Source organism: Hyperolius riggenbachi, chromosome 1, assembly GCF_040937935.1.
Source record: "Hyperolius riggenbachi isolate aHypRig1 chromosome 1, aHypRig1.pri, whole genome shotgun sequence".
Lineage (NCBI taxonomy): Eukaryota > Metazoa > Chordata > Amphibia > Anura > Hyperoliidae > Hyperolius > Hyperolius riggenbachi.
Genome location: NC_090646.1, coordinates 606,807,017 through 606,830,262, shown reverse-complemented (window position 1 = coordinate 606,830,262; position 23,246 = coordinate 606,807,017). Strand labels below are relative to the sequence as shown.

Sequence of the window (23,246 nt, the reverse complement as noted above, 5' to 3'; positions counted from 1 at the left end):
CCTGCTGGGCAGGTCTGCAGATGCGGGCTGTGTCCCTTCCGTCATGCACACCTGTTGCATCGGCCATTGACTTGAATTGCAGCATAATCCAAACGGTAGGCATGAATCATGCAGTTTTGCACTGCAGCCTTTGCTTCAGCATTACGGCGATTTGGATACTTCCGGCACACTGCATCAACTGTGTAATAGACTTGCATGGCCCTTATATCGGGGAAGCGTACCACGGAGCTACGCAGCGAGCAAGGGGCCTTAAAGTGGATCCAAGATAAACTTTTACTCATTGCATAATTGTGTTCCTTTCATATTGTTTATAGGGCATTCCTCAAGCCAAATACTTTTTTGTTTTTGTTTTAATACTCTAATTCCCTATAAACTAAACAAGCCACGCCCACAGCTCAAAGTGCCTTGGCACTCCATGTAGCAAGGGCTTATGAGAGCTCAGTCTGGGCAGGATGAGGAGGTTACTTGCCCAGAGATCCCCTCTCCTCCTCCCTCTGCCTCTGAAAGCTGAGTGCTGGAGATGCAGTTGCAGCTTGCCTATGTGTAATGTGACAAACAGAACATGGCTACTCTCGTATCACAGGAATAAATAAACCTAACTGTTGAAGCTGTTTGCAGCTAGATTTGCTGTGTAAACTATCTAAACTTTAGATAAGATATATAGACAAGTTACTTGTTATAGTTAGTTTTTCATCTCGGATCCGCTTTAATAGATATCTCACCAATTCAATTATTTGATCACATCTGCTAGAAATAGATGCATTAAATGACTTCCAATTGATTTTGACAGTAAAGCAATCAGGAATCATTACTTGCATCTATTTATAGCAGATTTGCTCAAATAATTGAATCGACCAGTGTATGGCCACTTCAACAAACACAGGATATTTTTCTAGGCCTGTTTGTTAGGTGCAAACCAGAGCTAGATTTGGTCGATCACACTGGATGGAAGATTTTGCTCAATCATCAGTGGGTCAGGAGAGCACAGTTAGTGGGGTTTGCTTTCATGAAGACCAAGGCAGCAGCAGAGCATCTCTCACCTGACTGCCTGCACTTCTTCCAGTGCATTCTCTCCTCTGCTGGGGCTTCTTCCTGTCTCTTCACTCCCGGGGAACCAGTATCACGTCACAAATGCTAGAGGCCAAACTCTAGAGGCCTCTAGTGGTCATGAAGGGTAGGTACGTGCCATGGTGCTCCTAGTTATTATGCAAAATACACACTGTGCACTGGCTCCAATAAATTCACCTCCACTGGATCTGTATATAGTAAAATGATGTGATGTCTCCACTGGATCTGTATATAGTAAAATGATGTGATGTCTCCGACATCACATAATGGTGCTCCTAGTGTTTGGCCTCCACTGTTCAGTCTCAGTACACACAGCTCCCCAGAAGCGAAGAGACAGGGAGATACATCAGAGTTCCTGTTATCTGGAATTAAGGCAACCCGAAGTCTCAACTAACCGGCATACATGAGGGATAACAGGAACTACACCTACACTTTTGGGGCATTTGGGGGGGCGCATTTTAAATACTTACCGCTCCTCCAGTGATGTCTGGCAGTCTCCCCACAGGCTCCTAGCAGCTTTCTGGCACAGTGCACAGAGGCTGGCATGTCACCTGACCCAATGCAGGTCATGTGACTTGCCGACCTGCGTGCATGGAGGAAACCAAAAAGTTGTTAGGAGCCCGCAAAGAGGTACGGGGAGACTGCCAGACATCGCTGGAGGCTTGGTGAGTATTTGCAGGGAGAGGTTTGTGGTTTTTTAGCCCGTTGCTCAAGCAACCAGTAAGCACATGTATCAGGCGATTCCCCCACTGGTGCTGGATACTAGGGATTCTTCTGTAGCCTGGTGGTGAGAGAAGACACATGAGGAAGTGCCGGTGGACAGATGAGAGTCGTTCTGCTGCCCCTGCACTCTGCACAGCCCAGGAAATAGGGGAACAAAGATGGGGAGATCCAGCAGTCAGTTTGCACAGATTTTTAATCAATCCATGCTGAAATCTATTAGTAAACTGTGTACAGTGTGTGGAGGCATTTGATCAGATAGATCCCTCTCGGGTCTGAGCGGGATCTATCTGTTGGAAACACTGACCAGTGTATGGCCAGCTTTAGAATCCTTCATTACATGTGTGTTAGATTCTGCTTCTGGGCGTTTTTGGTGATTCACAGACTGGATGTCGGAGGTAACGCTCTTGCAGAACATGATAGACTATACCAGGGGTTCTCAAACTGGGTCCTGCGGCACCCTGGCGCAACTCGAGCACCTCCCAGGGGTGCCTCAGCTTTCATCCCTAACCTTTGTGCATTGCCATCAGGTAATGCAACCGCACATTGAAATACTACGTGGCTGCATTACCTGCCAGTTAACCTTTAGTCTTGGCAGCCGCGGTTGAAATCGGACATCAGAGGAATGAGGGTGGAGTGCGTCGTGGCCTGGATAGGTAAGGAAATGTTTGTCCAGCTAACGGGAGTCGCTTACAATCTGGAGTGGGTGCTGAGGTGATGCTGCATAATTAAACGAGGTGCTACTAACTACAGTCCCCATATGGGGAAATGTCTATGTGCTCTACAAGACTGACTCTTTATCCTTGTCTTGTTCATTCAGGGGGAATGCTGCATAATGGGGGGAATAATTTGCAGTAGAGAAAAGGATTATCCGGGAGCAACTTCACCATTCAAGTTTCCATTTAAAACTTCCACATACTTGCAATTCTTCCAATAAAAAATGACAAAGGATAAAAGACATCAACAGCAATACTTATCAACAGGAGGTAGTGTAGGTGGTGCGGAGGCTGGTCGACGATCGTTTCGCCCCTCTATGAGGGCTTTCTCGAGACCATAATACGGTCCTTTGTCATTTTTTATTGGAAGAATTGCATTAAAGTATGTGGAAGTTTTAAATGGAAACTTGAATGGTGAAGTTGCTCCCGGATAATCCTTTTCTCTACTGCAAATTATGATATAGAACTGTTTCTCATCCGGATGTTGCACCACTGTATTGATACATGTTGGAAAGTTTTAAGGCATTGGTGTGCACTCGCTCTGTCGTCTTTAATTGATCAATATAATGGGGGGAATGCTGCCTCACTGACTAATTGGAGTGGGGGGTTCCGCCTAATGGGGGTCACTGATTATTTGGAGGGGGTGCTGCCTAATGGAAAGTCAATGACTTTTTGGCAGGGGTAATGCTGCCAAACATAGGGGATCACTGACTATTTAAAAGGGGGGTTGCTGCAGGGGTAGGAGACCAGTCATTGACCACTCGGAGAGGGGATGCTGCCTGATACGTATCACTAGCTCCTGGGGGGGGGGGGGGGAGGTGTGATGACGCCATTTCGGTAGTTTATGCCGATTTTTGAAAAAATGTCAAGGCCATCGAGGATGCCCTCAATCAAAAAGGTTTGAGAACCACGGGTTCACTATACAATGTAATTCTCTAGTCATTACATGTACAGAGTTTCATCAAACAATACTATCCATGAGTAAAGCATTCTATTATGTATGTAACGAGTTGTATATTTTATTATTTGTGAATGTGAATAAATAGACTATGCAATACACTTACTTTGTGCCCTTCACCTTTGGTTCCCGAGACTCGTCTTCCTGCTTATCCTTTTTCAGCTTCTTTGTTACTCTGGGAATGATGTCATCAAATGGATTAAATAAGACCTACAAAGAAATAAGAGAGTACAAGGCAAATGTATTCCTGTATCTATATTTACTATTGACAAGTATAAATGACAACAGTGCATTCTTTTGCTGGGAACACACGATGCAATTTCCCGTACAATTGACAGGTGATCTGACAGGAAGTTGTATTGTGTGTACATGTCCAAACTGCTCCCGATCGATAAATTGATCGATTTTCTGATGAAAACTTTGCAAAATCGATCCCTTTCTCAATCAGAAACAGATCGGACATGTCGGAAATAATCGCCCAATTTCTGACGATTGGATGGGAAATTGCATTGTGTGTTTCCAGCAGTGACCGTTCACATCATCTCTTCCTATCTCTACCCCTTCATTTTTCCCACTGTTGAAGTTACAAGCCTTTCAGCCTCTTGCCCCCTCCCCACAAGACCACATGGCTGTGCTCTACTTTGGTGCAGAGGTGGAACAGGAGTGGCCAACAGCCAGGCTCCGCCTTGTAGGCTGCAGCACGTGTACACAGGAAGACGTCATACATCTGGATTGGGCAACAAAAAAAAAACCCTTAGAATGTTGAAGCGGACCTGAAAGTTTTGACTTCCTCTCTGCTCTAAAACATGCACAACAGCATAATCACCTTTAACCTCCCTGGTGGTATGATTGTTTCCGGATTTTAGGGTTTGAAAGTGTTGCAATTTTTTTTACACGCTTTTAGACCCTAAAAATCATACCACTAGATAGATCTGTGGCAGCCCTGCACATTACTCACCTCCCATAGATCCAGCTCGGAGTTACCTGTTTGAGCTGCAAATTTTCCAGCCTGAGCCTGACTTGGGGTTACCGTTAAGGAGGTTAAAGAAAAACATTTATTTGCTACAGCTGATACAAATCCTGCAATAAATCTGCAGCGTGTCTACTTTCTGCTTTCATGGAAGCAGTCATAGGATTAACAGTCTGTGCTTACTAATTAGCTTTCTGCCGTGGCAGGAGCTAACACAGCTGAAGAGATCAAATTACAACTTGTGATTAGTCACAGATGAGGGGGAATTAGACCTGCTAAACTCTCTAAATACATACAGGGTGGATTTCTCTCTGTTTTCCTTTTGTCCTGTGCAAGAGTTCAAATCCACTTTAAACAGTGCAGGGGAGGATCAGCAGCAGGGAACCTCAGTAAGACTCATCCAGTGCATCATTACATACATTTGTATGGGGTATTCAGATCCACTTTAGGAAGGAAGGTATTAATCTCATGTCCATCATACCTACTACGGTACCAAATGCACAGAACTGATTTAGAATAGGATCATCACAGATTCTTATTTAAATTTTCAAAATATGAATCAGAGGCAATTGAAAATGAATTCCCAGCCTGGGTGACCAAGGTCCCCAAGTGTAAGTTGCCATGTTGCTTCATTCAGTTTATGGCAATTATTTAGATCAGTGGTCCTCAAACTAAGGCCTGCAGCCCAAATGCGGCCCCCTGAGTCTTCTTCACTGGCCCCCAAACACCAAATGTATAACTTATAGATGTGGCCCGCTGGACCTTTAAATATCAGGGGCCCACATATAGAATAGCAGTGCTGGCACCAACTATCCACATACTGTACAAGCCAGCGAGCAGTAATTAGCTGGCTTCCAATCAGGTTCATCAGGTGACATTGCTGTCCAACTGGACGGCAGGTTGTCTTCTGGGTATGCTTCACTGTCTGGTGCACAAAGACATTCTTCGGGCGCTGCATGACTGAATGGTTGGTGCTGGGAGGTCTCCTCCGGCAAGATGTGGGGGGGGGGGGGGGGGGGGAGAGAAACAATACGTAGATTCAATGTAATTTTTCCAACATAATTTTATGTATGTTCCGGCCCCCCAGCAATCTGAAGTATGTTGACCTCGGCCCTTGACCGAAAAAGTTTGGGGACCCCTGATTTAGACAGACCATTAATTTAGAGGTTAACTCAGAAATTGTAATTTACAGTAGGAACCAGAGGAATCCTCAGACATTCTAATTTAGAGTAGGAACCAGATGTATCCTCAGAAATTGTAATTTAGAGTAGGAACAAGACATATCCTCAGAAATGGTAATTTAGAGTAGGAACCAGAGGTATTCTCAGAAATTGTAATTTAGAGTAGGAACCAGATGTATCCTCATATCGTAATATAGAGTAGGAACCGGATAAATCCACAGAAATTTTAATTTGGAGTACTCAGAAATTGTTATATAGAGTAGGAACCAGAGGTATACTCACACTATGAACTCTGCCCTCAGGCTTCACATTTATTTGCAGATGGGTGCTAACCAATAGCTGAGCTTACCATATAATAGCTATTAGAGAGAGAAAAGTATATTTTAAGACCTAGTGGGAGTGTCCCAGGGTTACCTTTAAGTTTGTACCTGGTAATTCTTCCAGTTGCCCCACTTTGTGTGTGGCCCCATTTCCGAGAAATAAGCATACCAGGTAGTTTTCCATTTTCTTACCTCACTGGTCTTTATCTTGTGTGGATTAACTGGCCTTTCTTCCTCACCAATGTCCACTTCAGCCAGCCTCAGGAGGTTGTAAATTGTGTCCCCTGTAATCTGAAGAAAAAATAATGTAATGAAATATACCCGATGCTGAAAAAAAAATATGATACTAGATTAACCAGGTATTTCATTTAGCTCTCAGCTCCTCCTGCAGCCCACCAATTTTTATACACTCCCATTCATGTAAAAGCGCAGGCACACAGAACACGGCTCGAGCAGTAGCACGAAGCTGCTCGCGCACGCAGGAGAAAGCCATGCAGAAGAAGCTCTGTGCTCCTACACAGTGCAGCAGCACTCATACACTAAATGTGTTGTCCCTGATAGCTAAACATACTTCCACAACCGCAGGAATGCAAACCAACTTATTCATTTTATAGAGCCACACTGGTTCACCATGAGGAGTACAGGATTAGCACAATGTGACATTTTATATTAGTATGGTCCTTAAACCTGTGCTACTATGCTAGAAGGGAAATAGAACTCAAATGGAACTCTGCTAGTCCCCCTCTTTAGATGCATGAAAGGAACCTGTAAACCAAGCGCTGCCCATGTATAAAATCACATACACTTAGTACACACTCTCACTCTATACATAAAGCAGAGGGACACCAAGAGCCCCAATAGTGTAATTCGTCTTGGGGACAACAAAATAAATGAGAAGTTAAAATTATACTCACAAACCAGGGTTACCAATAGGCAACCACTGTATAGGCAGGTGGGGAGAACAATCCTGACCCCACTCAGGAATAAAAAGTCGCTCTCTGTAGACAGGAAAATAGGGTAACAACCCTCCACCCAGGGTGGACTCAATGTAGTGTACAAGATACAGAGGCGCCGAGCTCGCTGATATAATACAGATGCTGTGACTCCTACTGTATTTTGCCTGAGGAAGCGGGATGTATGGCCCGTGAAACGCGTTGCATTGTTTTTTGGAGTTCCGAATAAATTGTTGACTGTCTGAATCGCAGTCCTTGCCTGTGTCTGTTTGGAGGGGGTAAGACCACCGCTGCCTCCTCTGTTTAACCAGTTGGTTTTTTAAGTTCATTTAATTACCTTTTATTCTTTTGGCGCCTCTGTATCTTGTACTCTCACTCTATACACTCTTTCTTTCATTCATTCATTCATTCTCATAGCCGTAGATATGCTGTTTGTAAGAGCTGGTTTGTTAACTATGCTAATGCCCAATACTTGATGTAAAGAGCAAAGCCCTAACCTTACTGATACTACAACTACTACCAATGTGTGTGTCTTTCCTTTATAACTCTGCCTTTTTATTGCTGTGTATGCTGGGTGGCACCAGTTGTGATATGTAGATTTTTCTTGTTTTTTATGATTGTTTAAAAAAAATAAAACAAAACTGGCTCTTAAAATGTTAAAATTGGTATAAACAAAAAGAGTACTGAACATTGCAATGTGTCTCATCTGCAACTCCACACTCATCTGATAAAGAGCACTATACACATTTAGCAGCAGTGTAAATAATACAAACTCCAAACAATGCAGATGCAATCAAGTACAAAAACAAATTGGCAGACCACTGCAATCTAATTTTGTGATATTAGCCATAGGTCAATATGATTATAGATGTCCATCCTGCACAACCCGGTACACACTGCACACTTAGGTGAAGCATGATTGCTGAAACGCCTAATCATTCCTGGTAAAGCAATCAAAAACCCTCATGCACTGGTATCTCTAGACATTGGAATGAGTGTTATGTTTCTGTAGGCTGTATAAAGAGCATTTCTATTCTTCATACAGAGTGGCAACACAAATTCTGTTGACTAGACCAGTTGTCAACAGCCAATGAATACACACACTCCCACCATCACATGGTCATGCTGTGGACTACTCCACGTTATGAGGGCTTAAAGGAAATCTAAAGTGAAAAAAAAAATCAGTTTAACTTACCTGGGGCTTCCTGCCACCCCCTGGAGGCATCCTTTGCTCACAACGTTTGTCCGAGTCCCTCCAGCAAGCAGGGGTGACCCCCGCAAAGCTAGCCAGGCAGGCGCCTCCTCACTGTGCTCCCATGGCCGGGAGCATTCTGCACGTGCGCAGTATGCCACTATCGCTACTGCACATGCGCAGAGTGCTCCAGGCAGAAGGATTGCAACCAGGGTGTGCACAGCTCTGGGGCGTGCATGCACTACCGGCCAGCTGTGCGTGGGATGCCGCTGCTCGATGGAGTGACTCGGAAGGCCGGCGCAGGCACAGGACGGCTCCAGGGGGTTGTAAGAAGCCCAAGGTAAGTTAAACTGATTTTTAATTTTCACTTAAGTAACTCTTTAAAGTCAGTACGCACACTAGATTAAAGTCGCCGCACAAATGAGCCACATCGCTCAAATGACATTTACCTTCAAAAAGAAATGACAATCAGTTTAACCTTCCTGGCGTTATGGACGAGCTCAGCTCGTCCATTACCGCCGGAGGCTGCCGCTCAGGCCCTGCTGGGCCGATTTACATGAAATAAAAAGCAGCACACGCAGCCGGCACTTTGCCAGCCGCGTGTGCTACCTGATCGCCACCGCAGCGCGGTGCAGCGGCGAAAGAGGGCCCCCCCCGGCCGCCGGATCCCAGCGTAGCCGGAACAAACAGTTCCGGCCAGCGCTAAGGGTTGGATCGGAGGCGGCTGACGTCAGGACGTCGGCTGACGTCACTCCGCTCGTCGCCATGGCGATGAGGTAAGCGAAACAAGGAAGGCTGCTCATTGCAGCCTTCCTTGTTACTTCTGGTCGCATCCGGAGCGCCCTCAAGTGGGCTTTCATGCAGCCAACTGAAATTCCTTGTTACTTTTGGTCGCATCCGGAGCGCCCTCAAGTGGGCTTTCATGCAGCCAACTTTCAGTTGGCTGCATGAAATAGTTTTTTTTTAATTAAAAAAAAAAACCTCCCGCAGCCGACCTGGCGATCTTAATAGAACGCCAGGGTGGTTAAAACGGCATTATTCTCACACTGATTTTTCAAATGATTATGTTAATGGAATACTGCGTGCGTAAGCGGAAGTGACATTTCACACAACATATGCATGCATGCTCCGGAACATTTCCACGACATTGTACAAACTGTACAACTGCATGATATGTGGCCAATAGTCATCTGAACTTATCCACCTGTTGGATCGGGCAGAATCGTGATATCGGTGACTCGTCAATTTTGTATAACTTTGTTTGGATAAATCTTTGGTACCAATTGTTGTCTGACACGGGGATATCTGTCTTTTATTGTTTTTCAATCAATTTTTATACAATGTGTGTACCAGTAGATTAGCCACACCATAAGGCTCCATACACACAGAGTAGAGCATGTGGCTGTCTGTAACATCAGAGGAGACCTAATGCAGCACTGGAGAAGGTAAATATTAAATTGCTCCTCTCAGCTACTCTGCAGAAGGGGCCAGGAGACGGCCCCCACAGTCGCTATAGTTACGCCACTTAGTTTGAGACTGTCCAATAAATGTTAAATCTTAATAAACAATTTGACCATCGACATAGACTATGTTTTAGGGTGGCCACACACAATACAATAAAATTATCTGATTTTATGGCAATTTGATAAATATAACCGAATCTCCCTAAAAAAGTTTTTTTTTCATTCAACTGAAAAATTCGATTGGATTTCCCGCCCCCCCCCCCCCCCCCGATTTGTATCGATCCGGAATGATGGAAATTTTTCTTCAATTTTTGTAAAGATTGTATGGTGTGTGTTAGATTGTCAATTTATTAATATACAACCCCTAGCAATTTTCTCAGAGTTTCCAATCATTTTTATCATAATTGGGGAAAAATTGAACGTGTGTGTGGTACATTGGTCATATTTTTGAAATGTTACAATTAATCAAAAAAATTGATTGCAATTCTTAAATTGAACAGATATTTAAAAAAAATTGTATGTTGTGTGGCCACCTTTTAGATTTTGGCCCCTTGCATGACTGGGTTTGACACCCCTGCTGTAGAGGATATTGTATTTGCACTGATCGTGGTGCGTGGAGGTAACTCAGGGCTGTCATTGTAGTAGGGCAAAACCCAGTCAACCTTGGGTCATCTTCCCCACATCTGTAATCTCCAGATGCTTTTAAGCTCTAGCTATTGACCCATGTTAGCTGCATTGATCTGTACTTTTTACTAATCCAAGTTGTTATATTTTTGTAAATTGAAATGTGACATTTTGTTAACATGAAAACTTTAAATAAGAACTATTGAAACATTCCTCATTTAACAGGTGAGACACGATTTACGGTTATCAACTGGGGAAGGAACTGTAGCAGTGATATTGATGCAACGATTTATTTGGCCCTTAGGAATGCTGACAGCTGTCAAAAACAAGTATACTAAGCCCTAGCAAGGCGACGGCAAGACGGCATTGGCCATTTTTACGCAAAGTGGCCTTAAGCTCTGAGGCCACACAGCTTTGGAACACGGTAGAAAAAAACAACACTGCAGCGGTTTTGTGGATGGGGCGGATAGGGGTCTGACCAAAATGTCAGATCTCTAATAATTTATGGGGATGGGTGTGCGGGTGAGTTACTGCAGCGGATATCCACCAAACCTTGCAGCACTGTGAATGTAGCTTTACATTAAATATTTTATAAATCAGAAAACAGGTACTCTTTAGTAATGCTGTTATACATAGAATGGGAAGTATGGAAGTGCAGTTGCAGGAGAGATGGAAAGGCTGTCAGCCCTGAAGACAGCAGCATAACAGAAATGCTCGATATACTCTACAGATTGTTAGAACAGGAGATGCCTCTGGTCAAAATGTTGACTGATCTCTTCAAGGTAATGCAACCATTAACTGGAATGTAAACGTATTATGAGGGGAAGTTGAGTTTGATGTGGTATGTGCACCTAAACACTCCAGCACGCACGCACGCACACACACACACACACCAAAAGTAAGACTACTAAACATAAATCCAACTGTAGAACAAGGACTCAAAAACACTTAGAACAGACTCCTGTCAGTAGCATCTTCTAACCTTGCCAAAGATGGTGTGCTTGTTATTGAGCTCATCAGCACGGCCGAGACTAAAGAAAAATTGGCTGCCATTATCATGAGGTCCTGCATTCGCCATGGCAACCAGCCCTCGTCGATTAAAGCGCAGACGTGAATGGAATTCATCCTGGAAATGAACAACAAAAAAACAAGACATTACAAAAAGAAACGTCTATGTGAACATTTTCTGAAGAAGACACGAGTACTATGCTTCAGTATAATGGAAATAAACTCCTACAAGCCAATGAGAGATAATAGTCTTAGACATTCACACAGTCGGAGAAAATGGATGTACAGTGGGTTGCAAAAGTATTCGGCCCCCTTGAAGTTTTCCACATTTTGTCATATTACTGCCACAAACATGAATCAATTTTATTGGAATTCCACATGAAAGACCAACACAAAGTGGTGTACACATGAGAAGTGGAATAAATATCATACAGGATTCCAAACATTTTTTACAAATAAATAACTGCAAAGTGGTGTGTGCATAATTATTCGGCCCCCTTTGATCTGAGTGCAGTCAGTTGCCTATAGACATTGCCTGATGAGTGCTAATGACTAAATAGAGTGCACCTGTGTGTAATCTAATGTCAGTACAAATACAGCTGCTCTGTGAGGGCCTCAGAGGTTGTCTAATAGAATATTGGGAGCAACAACACCGTGAAGTCCAAAGAACACATGAGACAGGTCCAAGACAGGTCAGGGATCAAGTTATTGAGAAATTTAAAGCAGGCTTAGGCTACAAAAAGATTTCCAAAGCCTTGAACATCCCACGGAGCACTGTTCAAGCGATCATTCAGAAATGGAAGGAGTATGGCACAACTGTACACCTACCAAGACAAGGCCATCCTCCTAAACTCACAGGCCGAACAAGAAGAGCGCTGATCAGAAATGCAGTCAAGAGGCCCATGGTGACTCTGGATGAGCTGCAGAGATCTACAGCTCAGGTGGGAGACTCTGTCCATAGGACAACTATTAGTCATGCACTGTACAAAGTTGGCCTTTATGGAAGAGTGGCAAGAAGAAAGGCATTGTTAGCAGAAAGCATAAGAAGTTCCATTTGCAGTTTGCCACAAGCCATGTGGGGGACACAGCAACCATGTGGAAGAAGGTGCTCTGGTCAGATGAGACCAAAATGGAACTTTTTGGCCAAAATGCAAAACGCTATGTGTGGTAGAAAACTAACACTGCACATCACTCTGAACACACCATCCCCACTGTCAAATATGGTGGTGGCAGCATCATGCTCGGGGGTGCATCTCTTAAGCAGGGACAGGGAAGCTGGTCAGAGTTGATGGGAAGATGGATGGAGCCAAATACAGGGCAAACTTGGAAGAAAATCTCTTGGAGACTGCAAAAGACTTGAGACTGGGGCGGAGGTTTACCTTCCAGCAGGACAATGACCCTAAACATAAAACAATGGAATGGTTTACTTTAAAACAAAACATATCTATGTGTTATGCTGGGAATACACGGTTTGTTTTTGCCTTCGTTTAAACCTTCGATTCGTTCGGTAAACGAATCGAGTGTTGAAAACGTATGTGAAAATAGTCATAATCTCATTATAGTTTCGATTAATAGACCCCAAAAACGAACGACTAGTGATCGAACATGTTTGATATTATCTCTCTTTATCCATCTAATCGAGCCATTGGTAGGCTTGATGGCTGTTCAGATCGATTATATATTCGTTTATGCTAGTCCGTCCCTGTAAAAAGGGATTTTCGTTTCGTTTCTTTGCAGCCTTCGATCATTGGAAAAACGAAACCATCAGAATCGAAAAAAAAAACGAAACCGTGGGTGGTGATATTAACCGTATGATCGATTATTTCGGGATCGAAAAGGACAAAAGGCACAATCGAAACGAAGGTTTAAACAAAGGCAAAAACGAACCGTGTATTCCCAGCATTAGAATGGCCCAGTCAAAGCCCAGATCTAAATCCAATCGAGAATCTGTGGCAAGATCTGAAAACTGCTGTTCACAAACACTGTCCATCTAATCTGACTGAGCTGGAGCTGTTTTGCAAAGAAGAATGGGCAAGCATTTCAGTCTCTAGATGTGCAAAGCTGGTAAAGACATACCCTAAAAGACTGGCAGCTGTAATTGCAGCAAAAGGTGGTTCTACAAAGTATTGACTCAGTAGGCCGAATAATTACACACACCCCACTTTGCAGTTATTTATTGGTAAAAAAATGTTTGGAACGATGTATGATTTTTGATCCACTTCTCACATGTACACCACTTTGTATTGGTCTATCACATGGAATTCCAATAAAATTGATGCATGTTTGTGGCAGTAATGTAACAAAATGTGGAAAATTTCAAGGGGGGGCGAATACTTTTGCAACCCACTGTAATTAGTCTACACCGGTAGAGTAACTGACATGCTTGTTTTGAAGTTTAGGCAAAGGCTGAATTATACATAAAGTTTTGTGAAGAAAAAAAGAAGTGCAGATTTTCAAAAAGAAAGACAAAAAGTATTTGATGCTGAGCAATCTCTCTCCCTCTCTCATGCCCATGTAACTAAAGAAAAGTCGGAGGGACAGGAGAGGGAAATGTTTTCAGACTGGCTAGGTGCAAACAGGCGGCTGTTGGTCCATGAGAATCTCTCAACTGGGGGAACAGATTTATATTTATAATATTACAAAAAAAAAGACAATTTCCCAGAAAACTTTTTCAATTAAAACAATGTTCTATTGCATGCATATAAGAAAATCTGGGACCGAACTGGGACTCTTAAAGGGACACTTAAGTCAAACAAAAAAAATGAGTTTTACTCACCTAGGGCTTCCAATAGCCCCCTGCAGCTGTCCGGTGCCCTCGCTGTCTCCCTCCGATCCTCCTGGCCCCGCCAGCAGCCACTTCCTGTTTCGGTGACAGGAGCTGACAGGCTGGGGGCGCGAGTGATTCTTCGCGTTCCCAGACACATTAGCACCCTCTATGCTGCTGTATGGTATATGATATATGCTATAGCAGCATAGATGGCGCTATTGTGGCCAGGAACGCGAAAATTCACTCGCGTCCCCAGCCTGTCAGCTCCTGTCACCGAAACAGGAAGTGGCTGCCGGCGGGGCCAGGAGGATCGGAGGGAGATGGCGAGGGCAGCGGACTATTGGAAGCCCCAGGTGAGTAAAACTCTTTTTTTTTGTTTGACTTAAGTGTCCCTTTAAGGTCAAAAAAGACTATAGCCTATTAACACTGATTTGGGGCGACAAAAGAGCAAAGCATTTTAACCACTTCACCACTGAGGGGTTTTACCCCTTGAACACCAGAGCAATTTTTACCTTTCAGCGCTCCTTCCATTCATTCATCTATAACTTTATTATTACTTATCGCAATGAAATTAACTATGTCTTGTTTTTTTCGCCACCAATTAGGCTTTCTTTAGGTGGGACATTATGCCAAGAATTATTTTATTCTAAATGTGTTTTATTGGGGAAAATAGGAAAAAATGTGGGCCATTGTAGTTTTTAAATAATGCATGCTACTGTAATTAAAACCCATGAAATGTATTTGCCCATTTGTCCCGGTTATAAAACTGTTTAAATTATGTCCCTATCATAATGTTTGGCACCAATATTTTATTTGGAAATAAAGGTGCATTTTTTTCAGTTTTGCATCCATCCCTAATTACAAGCCCGTAGTTTATAAAGTAACAGTGTTATACCCTCTTGACATAAATATTTACAAAGTTCAGTCCCTAAGGTAACTATTTATGTTTTTTTTTTTATTGTATTTTTTTTTTAATTACAAAAGAAAAAAAATTGGGGAGTGTGGGAGGTAATGAGTTAATTTATTGTGTAAAACTAATGTATTTGTATATGTAAAATGCTTTAGGGTGTAGTTTTACTATTTGGCCACAAGATGGCCACAGTGAGTTTGTTGTCATGCGACCTGTAAGCGTCCGGCAGAACGCTTACAGGAAGCAGTATGAGGCTGGAAAAATTACAATGATCGCGCTGTTTCTCATAGAAGCAGCAGATAATTGCGGGGGCATAGATCAACGAACGGGAATGGATTATCCCGTTCATTGATCTCCGGGCGAGCAAGTGGCGGCGTGCATGAGCGGCGGGAGCGCGCGCACGAGCGGCGGGAGTGCGGACAGCGGCGGTAGCGCGGGAGGTACGGATTTCTCCGTCCCTTGGTTTTTTAGGGGGGGGGGAAAGGGACGGAGTAATTCGTACCGCGGGTGGTAAAGTGGTTAAAAATGTTTTACCAAATGGGTTATTCGTAGCAAACAAATATTTGCCTAGAAAGAGCAGTATTAGATATGTTCTCATAGGTTGTATCAAAAGATTCTGATCTATTCCCTGCACTGCCGTTTTGTATTTGGATTGAGATGTTGATTGTTATATCAATCAGAAACACACACACACAAAAAACACTACAATTGTTGCCCAGTTAGATTTTTTTTGTCTAATTGAATGCCTAATTTTATAGTGTATGACCAGCGTAAAGAACCTCTGAAGTGAGAGTGATACGGAGGCTGATATATTTAATTCCTTTTAAACTATGCAAATTGCCCAGCTGCCATGCTGATCATCTGCCTCTTAAAGAGAACCCGAGGTGGGATTTAATTATGTTAGTGGGGCACAGAGGCTGGTTGTGCACACTAACACAAGCCTCTGTTGCCCCATGGTGTGCCTCCAGGACCCCCCTGCACGCCACTATACCCCCCGCAGTGCTAGCGACACGCAGCGTGTCGCCAGCACAATGTTTACCTATGCCTGTCTGTTAGCGCCGCTCCCCCGCCTCCTCCGTATCGGCGCTACCTGCCCGCGTCCCTTCCCTCCAATCAGCGGGAGGGAAGGGACACGGGCGGGTAGCGCCGATACAGAGGAGGCGGGGGAGCGGCGCTAACAGACAAGCATAGGTAAACATTGTGCTGGCGACACGCTGTGTGTCGCTAGCACTGCGAGGGGTGTAGCGGCGCGCAGGGGGGTCCTGGAGGCACACCATAGGTCAACAGAGGCTGGTGTTAGAGTGCACAACCAGCCTCTGTGCCCCACTAACATAATTAAATCCCACCTCGGGTTCTCTTTAAGCTTAAAGAGAAACCGTAACCAATAATTGAACTTCATCCCAATCAGTAGCTGATACCCCCTTTTACATGAGAAATCTTTTCCTTTTCTCAAATGGATCATCAGGGGGCTCTGTTTGGCTGATATTGTGGTGAAACCCCTCCACAGTGTGATGTCAGGACCATGGCCCTGACAGTTTCTGTCTATGAACCTCATTGTATCGCGGGAAATATCTGTTTACAGCTGTTTCCAACTGCCAAAAAAGCAAGCAGCATCTTCTTCCAGTGACATCACCTACCAGCAGTAATAATGCCACTATGTGATAAATGTCAGTATGTAAATCAGAAAGAGGAAATATTTTACAATGGGCAAACACTGACCAAATCATCCTATATAATAATTACCCTGTGTCGCTGCGTCCAGCAGTTATGCAGCGTCCCTGTGTCCCTGTTATTTTGTTACTGCGCATGTGCGCAGTAATGAACAGCTGGACAGAACCAGGGAATGAGGTGGGTGGGCAGTTGCGTTCGCGCGCATGCGCAGTGACTGGTGGCGTCAGCGGCGGTAAAAAAAGACCTAGAGCCCGTTTTTAAAACGGGCTTGGGTCTACTAGTTTATACATAATTATTGTAAAAATTAAGCACTTTCTTATTGCATTATATTCACTGGAGTTCCTTTTTAAATTATAGTCCCTGAACAAGCATGCAAATCAAATGTTTCAGAGGGCTGGTGCACACCAGAAGAGCTTTTATGAATGCTTTGTGATTTTAAAAGCTCCTGCTAATGTTATCCTGTGTGTGTGTGCACACTGGTGCGATGTGATTTAGTAAAAACCCCCCTAACATTGCATTAGCAAGAGCTTTTAAAATATTTAGCGTTTAAAAAGCTCTTGAGGTGTGCACCAGCCCTGACTGAAGTCTGACTGGTATAGATTCAAAGCACTATTAGGAAGCTACCTGGTTGGTTGGTTCTCTTTAGTGGTCAGTCTACCTTTAAGTCAAAGGTACCCAGATATATTTTTAGTACTTGGAGCCTAATGGTAAGTAACAAAGAAGCACGGCTAGTAAATTAGATGTTTTCTCCTGAAGTGTAAGGGGCACAGGAGAGGACACTGACAGAAACTTTTCAATATCTCAGTTAATATTCTCCTGCCATCTACAAAGGTGCTTCTCTTTTTGCACACAAGAATGTAACTTTTAGCTATTTAGCTTATTATTAAGAGGAACAAATAATTCAGATAGTTAGATGGTGATTTTAAACTACTGTATATAGCTTGGAATGTGCAATGGCAGCAATGTGCCTTTCTCTCCTTTAGGGCCCTTTTCTACTAGAGCGTTTGCGATTGCTTAATCGCAAAACTGCAAACCGCCAGTGATTTTAAAATCGCTACAGTTTGCTTTTTGACATAGGAATCGCAGTAGGTAATTACCACTACCGCGATTTGTTTCTTAGTAAATCACGATCGTGCCGCGGACTGATTTTTGCCGCGATTTTGCTATGCAGTGCATAGCATTGCAAAATTGTGATTGCAAACGTCGGGAAATCGCCGGTAAATTTTGAAATTTTGCTAAATTGCAATCGCTAGCGTTTAACGCGAACGCTAGTGGAAAAGGGCCCTTACGCTGAAGAAATATTTAAGCAATGTTTACAGAACTTAGTGGAAAAAGCCAGACGATAGATTTTCATCACTCAAGCGCTATAATGCTGGCCACGCATTGTTTTTTTCTCCGACGCAAAGAGCCACATTGATCGTAATTTTGACCCATTCATGGCAAAATTCCAATTGGATGGTAAATTTCAAATGATCGGACGTGACAGGGAAGCGGCAGTACGCCGATGGGCCATAGTGTTGCACTGAATCAAACAGGGCAGCGCAGCAGTTTCGACAGATTTTCAATAGATTTCATGGTGAATCTATCTATGTATGGGGGGATTCAATCCCTCTCCGAATATTCAGATCAGAGTGGGATTGATCTGTTGGACACATTGTATGGCAATCTAAACATGTATGGCTAACTTTAGGGACTCTCATTTTTTATTGTCTTGTGGGATAATGTAATATCTGCACTGCTCTCCCACAATGCTATTATAGAGCATGGCAAAAAATGTAAAATTTCAAATATGTGCAAAAATAAACAAATAAGAAGTACATTTTTCCAGAGTAAAATTAGCCATAAATTACTTTTCTCCTATGTGGCTGACACTTACAGTAGGCAGTAGAAATCTGACAGAAGTGACAGGTTTTCGACTTGCCCATCTCTTCTCAGGGATTTCTTTATTTTCAAAAGCACTTAGTGAATGGCAGTTGCTCTGTCTGCTTGACTTTCAGGCTGCTTGACTACAACCAGGCAACATGTTTGCATTGCAATTGTTCCTAAAACATGAGCAACAGCAGCGGCTAGATAGTGTAATGGTTCAAGGCTCTGCCTCTGACACAGGAGACCAGGATTCAAATCTCAGCTCTTCCTGTGCAGTGAAGGGGCCCATACACCTAACGATTTTCCCGCCAATATACAGCAGATTCGATCACTGTGATCGAATCTGCTGTGAAATCGTTGCGCAAACTATTGATTTCTGTCCGAAATCAATCGTTCCCGTCGAGCTGTCCGTGCAGAAGATTTTTCTCGATCGCCGGCGGGTCAGAAGTGCGTCTATATTGGCGTTCGAATGCCCGACGACCGACACAATACAGCGGCAATACATTACCTGATCTGGCCGGCGCGTATCCCCACTGTCACCGCTGCTCCGTCTCCGCGCTGGGCTCCGAGTCCGGCTGGCTTCACTTCTTCCTGTCCCGGCAGTAAGTTTAAACAGTAGAGCTCCCTCTACTGTTTAAACTTCCCCGAAGAGAAAGAAGTGAAGCCAGCCGGTCTGGAACCCGGAACCAAGCGGAGAAGAAGACATCGGTGACAGCGGGGACTCGCGCCGGCCGTAGCAGGTAATGTATGCGGGGGGGAAGGCAGCGGCACCACCACCACAGATTGTAATCGGTTTCAGGCTGAAATCGATTCACAATCTGTTTGCAGTAAAGGCAGCCATACGAGCCCTCTCTGATCAGATTCGATCAGAGAGGGATCTATCTGTTCGTCGAATCTGATGGCAAATCGAGCAGTGTATGGCCACCTTAAGCCAGCAACTGTTACTACCTACTGAGAGCACTCTAGTGGCTGCCTCAACTTTTGTTCTGAACAATCAACAGTGATCATTGAAAGGACAGACACTTTTTGTTGATACATAACTCAATGCACACCTGAAGTGACATGAAATAAACATAGCCCTACTTAGAGATTGTAAGAAGTCCTATTCTGTTTTCCAGTACAGCAAAAGTAATTCTTTTTGGGAATCTTGTCAGCTGAGCTTTGTGCGAACAGATAATTTTGCCCTTTTGGACTTTATCTATTCTTATTTTTTTTGTATAATTTATTATGTGATATACGTAGCACACAGAGCCGTTTCTTTCATGAAGAAGAGAAAGACGTAATTCTGCTTCCAGCTATTGCTGACGGCCAAATTACAGTGCCTTTAGAGTAATTTGTGCACCCTTCTTTGACAGTGCCCAAATCACTCACTGAGCGCTGCTATAGCCATAATTCCCAAATGATGGCTGCGCCCAAATCTTTTGCACTGTTTTTACTGCGCTTGTATATGTATGCTCTGTATGCAAGTGCAGTTTGTTTCTATGTACACTATGAGACTTTAGTTTTTCAACAGTACATTTTTGTTGTTGAAATATGCTATGCAAAATAAGTATGCTATGCAAATGAGGTTCTGATGCACAGCCACAACCCAGATTACTAAGCCGTGCCATGCACACCTATAGTGATTCAGCAGCAGAAATCTGCAGCATGCCATTCAGTTTGGCACTGCAGTGCAATCCAGACGACAAGCCATTCAAGAGATAGGCAGTGTTTCCCTGCCCCCCTCGTATGCAGAGAAACGCTGCAGATTCAGCACGGATTCTGGCTCAGTGGAAACTGGCCCTTGCTGTTTTGTAAAACGTACACAGTTACATAGTTATTTGGGTTAAAAAAAGACATACGTCCATCGAGTTCAACCAGAGAACAAAGTACAACACCAGCCTGCTCCCTCACATATCCCTGTTGATCCAGAGGAAGGCGAAAAACCCTTACAAGGCATGGTCCAATTAGCCCCAAAAGGGAAAAAAATTCCTTCCTGACTCCAGATGGCAATCGGATAAAATCCCTGGATCAACATCATTAGGCATTACCTAGTAATTGTAGCCATGGATGTCTTTCAACGCAAGGAAAGCATCTAAGCCCACTTTAAATGCAGGTATAGAGTTTGCCATAACGACTTCCTGTGGCAATGCATTCCACATCTTAATCACTATTACTGTAAAGAACCCTTTCCTAAATAAATGGCTAAAACGTTTTTCCTCCATGCACAGATCATGTCCTCTAATCCTTTGAGAAGGCTTAGGGACAAAAAGCTCATCCGCCAAGCTTTTATATTGACCTCTGATGTATTTAACATGATACTGTCCAGAACTGACCTGGCTCTCGGCACAGATAATTTTCTCCTGTGCGTAACTGAATCTAAATATAACACTATAGGTTTATCTAACCAATCTGCCCAGCGATAGCTGCATAAGTAACTAGAGCGCTACATAAGTAAACATCCTCACTCTACAAACTCAAGAGTATCAAGATGTTCTTCAACAAGAATGCTAAACCATGATACATTATCTTACATAGCAGATGCACTTAATGCTGGGTACACACGATGCATTTTTTTGGTCGATTTTATGACCGATCGATTTCCGATTTGATTTTCCGATTATTTTCCGATTCAATTCTGTTATCTTTTCTTATCTATTTCTATACACTTCTATGAGAAATTAATCAGAAAAAAATGATCGAAAATAAGATCGGACATGTTGGAAATTATCTTTTATTAAAGGCAAGGTTTTCAGTATATTAAGATGTCATTAAAGAGGAACTTTAAAGGGGAACTTCAGCCTAAACAAACATACTGTCATTAAGTTACATTAGTTACGTTAATTAGAATAGATAGGTAATATAATCTCTTACCCACCCTGTTTTAAAAGAACAAGCAAAAATTGTGATTTCATGGGGGCTGCCATCTTTGTCATGGGGGCAGCCATCTTTTGGGTTGAAAGGAGGTGACAAGGAGCAGGAGACACAGTTCCAACTGTCCTGTGTCCTGATCACCCCTCCCAGCTGCACACGCTAGGCTTCAAATGTCAAATTCAAAATGTAAAAAAAAAAAAAAAAAAAAAAAAAATTGCACCAAAACAGCAGAACGAGAACAACAAAATCAGAAATCATGCTTTGCACAGCATCAGGGGAAAAAAGCCCGGGCAGTTTTCTTCTGTGCAGCTAAAAATGAGGCTTGTATAAGAGAAACAAAGGTCTGATGCTGTGAAACTGTTAAAGAAACACAAAGCCTTTTCAGTGCTGCGGAGTCGATTTTTAGTCCGGAGGTTCACTTTAACGAAAGGGGGAAAAATAAATAATTCAATGCATTGCCAAGTGAGTAGTTAAAAAAATAGAAGAGAGATCAAGAAATGATTGCTCCACAATCAGCCTGCATGTTATCATCTTTACTGCTGGCAGGCATGAAAAAAACCCTATATCTATAACCACACCCCCTAACAAGGCGATAGGCTAAAAGGTTGTTGTTTTTTTATAGATATACATATGCACAGAGAAAAATACTGGTTGCTTGGCACCAGGAAACAGACACCATTTCCCACAATGCAACAAGGCTCACAGACAGGAAACTGTCAGGATTAGGTCCTGACATCACACTGTGGGAGGGGTTTCACCACAATATAAGCCATACAGACATCCCTGATGATCTATTCGAGAAAAGGTAAAGATTTCTTATTGGAAACGGGAATATCGGCTATTGAATGGGATGAACTTCAATCCTGGGTTACAGTTCCTCTTTAAATCCCCAAACTAAACAGTGAGAGACAAAAATGCATTAGGGCCCAATTCCATTGCAGCCAAGCATTAGGTGTGTGAATTTTCATGCACATGCTATTACTTCTACAATGCAAAGTTACGTGCATCCATGCGCACATTCATGCCCCGCATAATGGAAATCATTAGTTGTGATTTGCATGCGGATGTGTGCACTGTGAGGAAAAATATTGCAGGCTGTCAGTTTTTTTTCAGCAATACGAGTATTTGTATAATAGTTTGCACTCAATGTAAACTAACCCATTGAATTCTATTGCTGTTCCTTTTAATGCAGACATCAAACCAACAAACATTGATTCTGGTAATGCCCAACTGTACATGGTTTATTACAAGCTTTCAAAATTTTAAAGAAACTCTGTATTGAAAAAAAATGCCCCTGGGGCTTCCCTCGGTAGGGAGAAGCCTCTGGATCCTATAGGGGCTTCCCACGTCCTCCTGTGACCCACGGTGGTTTCACTCTGGCCCACTGAATGCACAGCCAACAATTTGTCAGGCTGTGCAATATTTAACTTTCCCTGTTCCAGCGAGGGAGCGGTCTGCTCTCTGCTCAGAAACAGGCGATATTTCCGAGCCGAGTGCCGCTACTGCACCTGCGCTGGAGCCGGGAAGGTAAATATTTACATCCCCGCCGTTCGGGGAGCTGTATTGTTGCCGTCGTGGGTCGGAGGAGGACGGGGGAAGCCTCGATAGGATCCAGAGGCTTCCCCCTCCCGAGAGAGAAGAGTAATGCCCAAGGGCATTTTTTTCCAATACAGATGCTCTTTAAGTTTCTTCTTCAGGCATTATACAGAACAGGGTGGTACGGTTCTGATGCAGTTCTGTATAACGACTGAAGAAGAAAGTTAAAGTTTCGGAAGCATGCAATAAATCATGTACAGTTAGGTATTAAAGGTAATACCGGAGTTAGCGTTTGTTGGTTTGATATCTGCGTTTCTGCTCCTCAATTAACACTGGACCACGCTTCAGTTGCTGTTCCTTTTAATGCGATTCAGTTGCATACATTTGCTAGTATTGTAAATTGGCCTTTAATGTGAACCAGAGATGAAGCACCCTCATGTATTTTACCATATATATCAGTGGGAACATTA

General features: G+C 43.3%; 1 protein-coding gene across 1 annotated transcript in view; it reads right to left on the bottom strand.

The window, feature by feature from the left end:
- CWC27 (CWC27 spliceosome associated cyclophilin) overlaps positions 1 to 23,246 on the bottom strand; it is a 217,651-nt gene that overhangs the window by 168,771 nt on the left and 25,634 nt on the right. The window contains exons 4-6 of the mRNA XM_068249756.1: positions 11,148 to 11,291; positions 6,126 to 6,224; positions 3,569 to 3,672 (exon numbers count right to left, since the gene is read on the bottom strand). Of these exons, the coding sequence (XP_068105857.1) occupies positions 3,569 to 3,672; positions 6,126 to 6,224; positions 11,148 to 11,291 (347 nt within the window). The remainder of the gene's footprint in view (positions 1 to 3,568; positions 3,673 to 6,125; positions 6,225 to 11,147; positions 11,292 to 23,246) is intronic.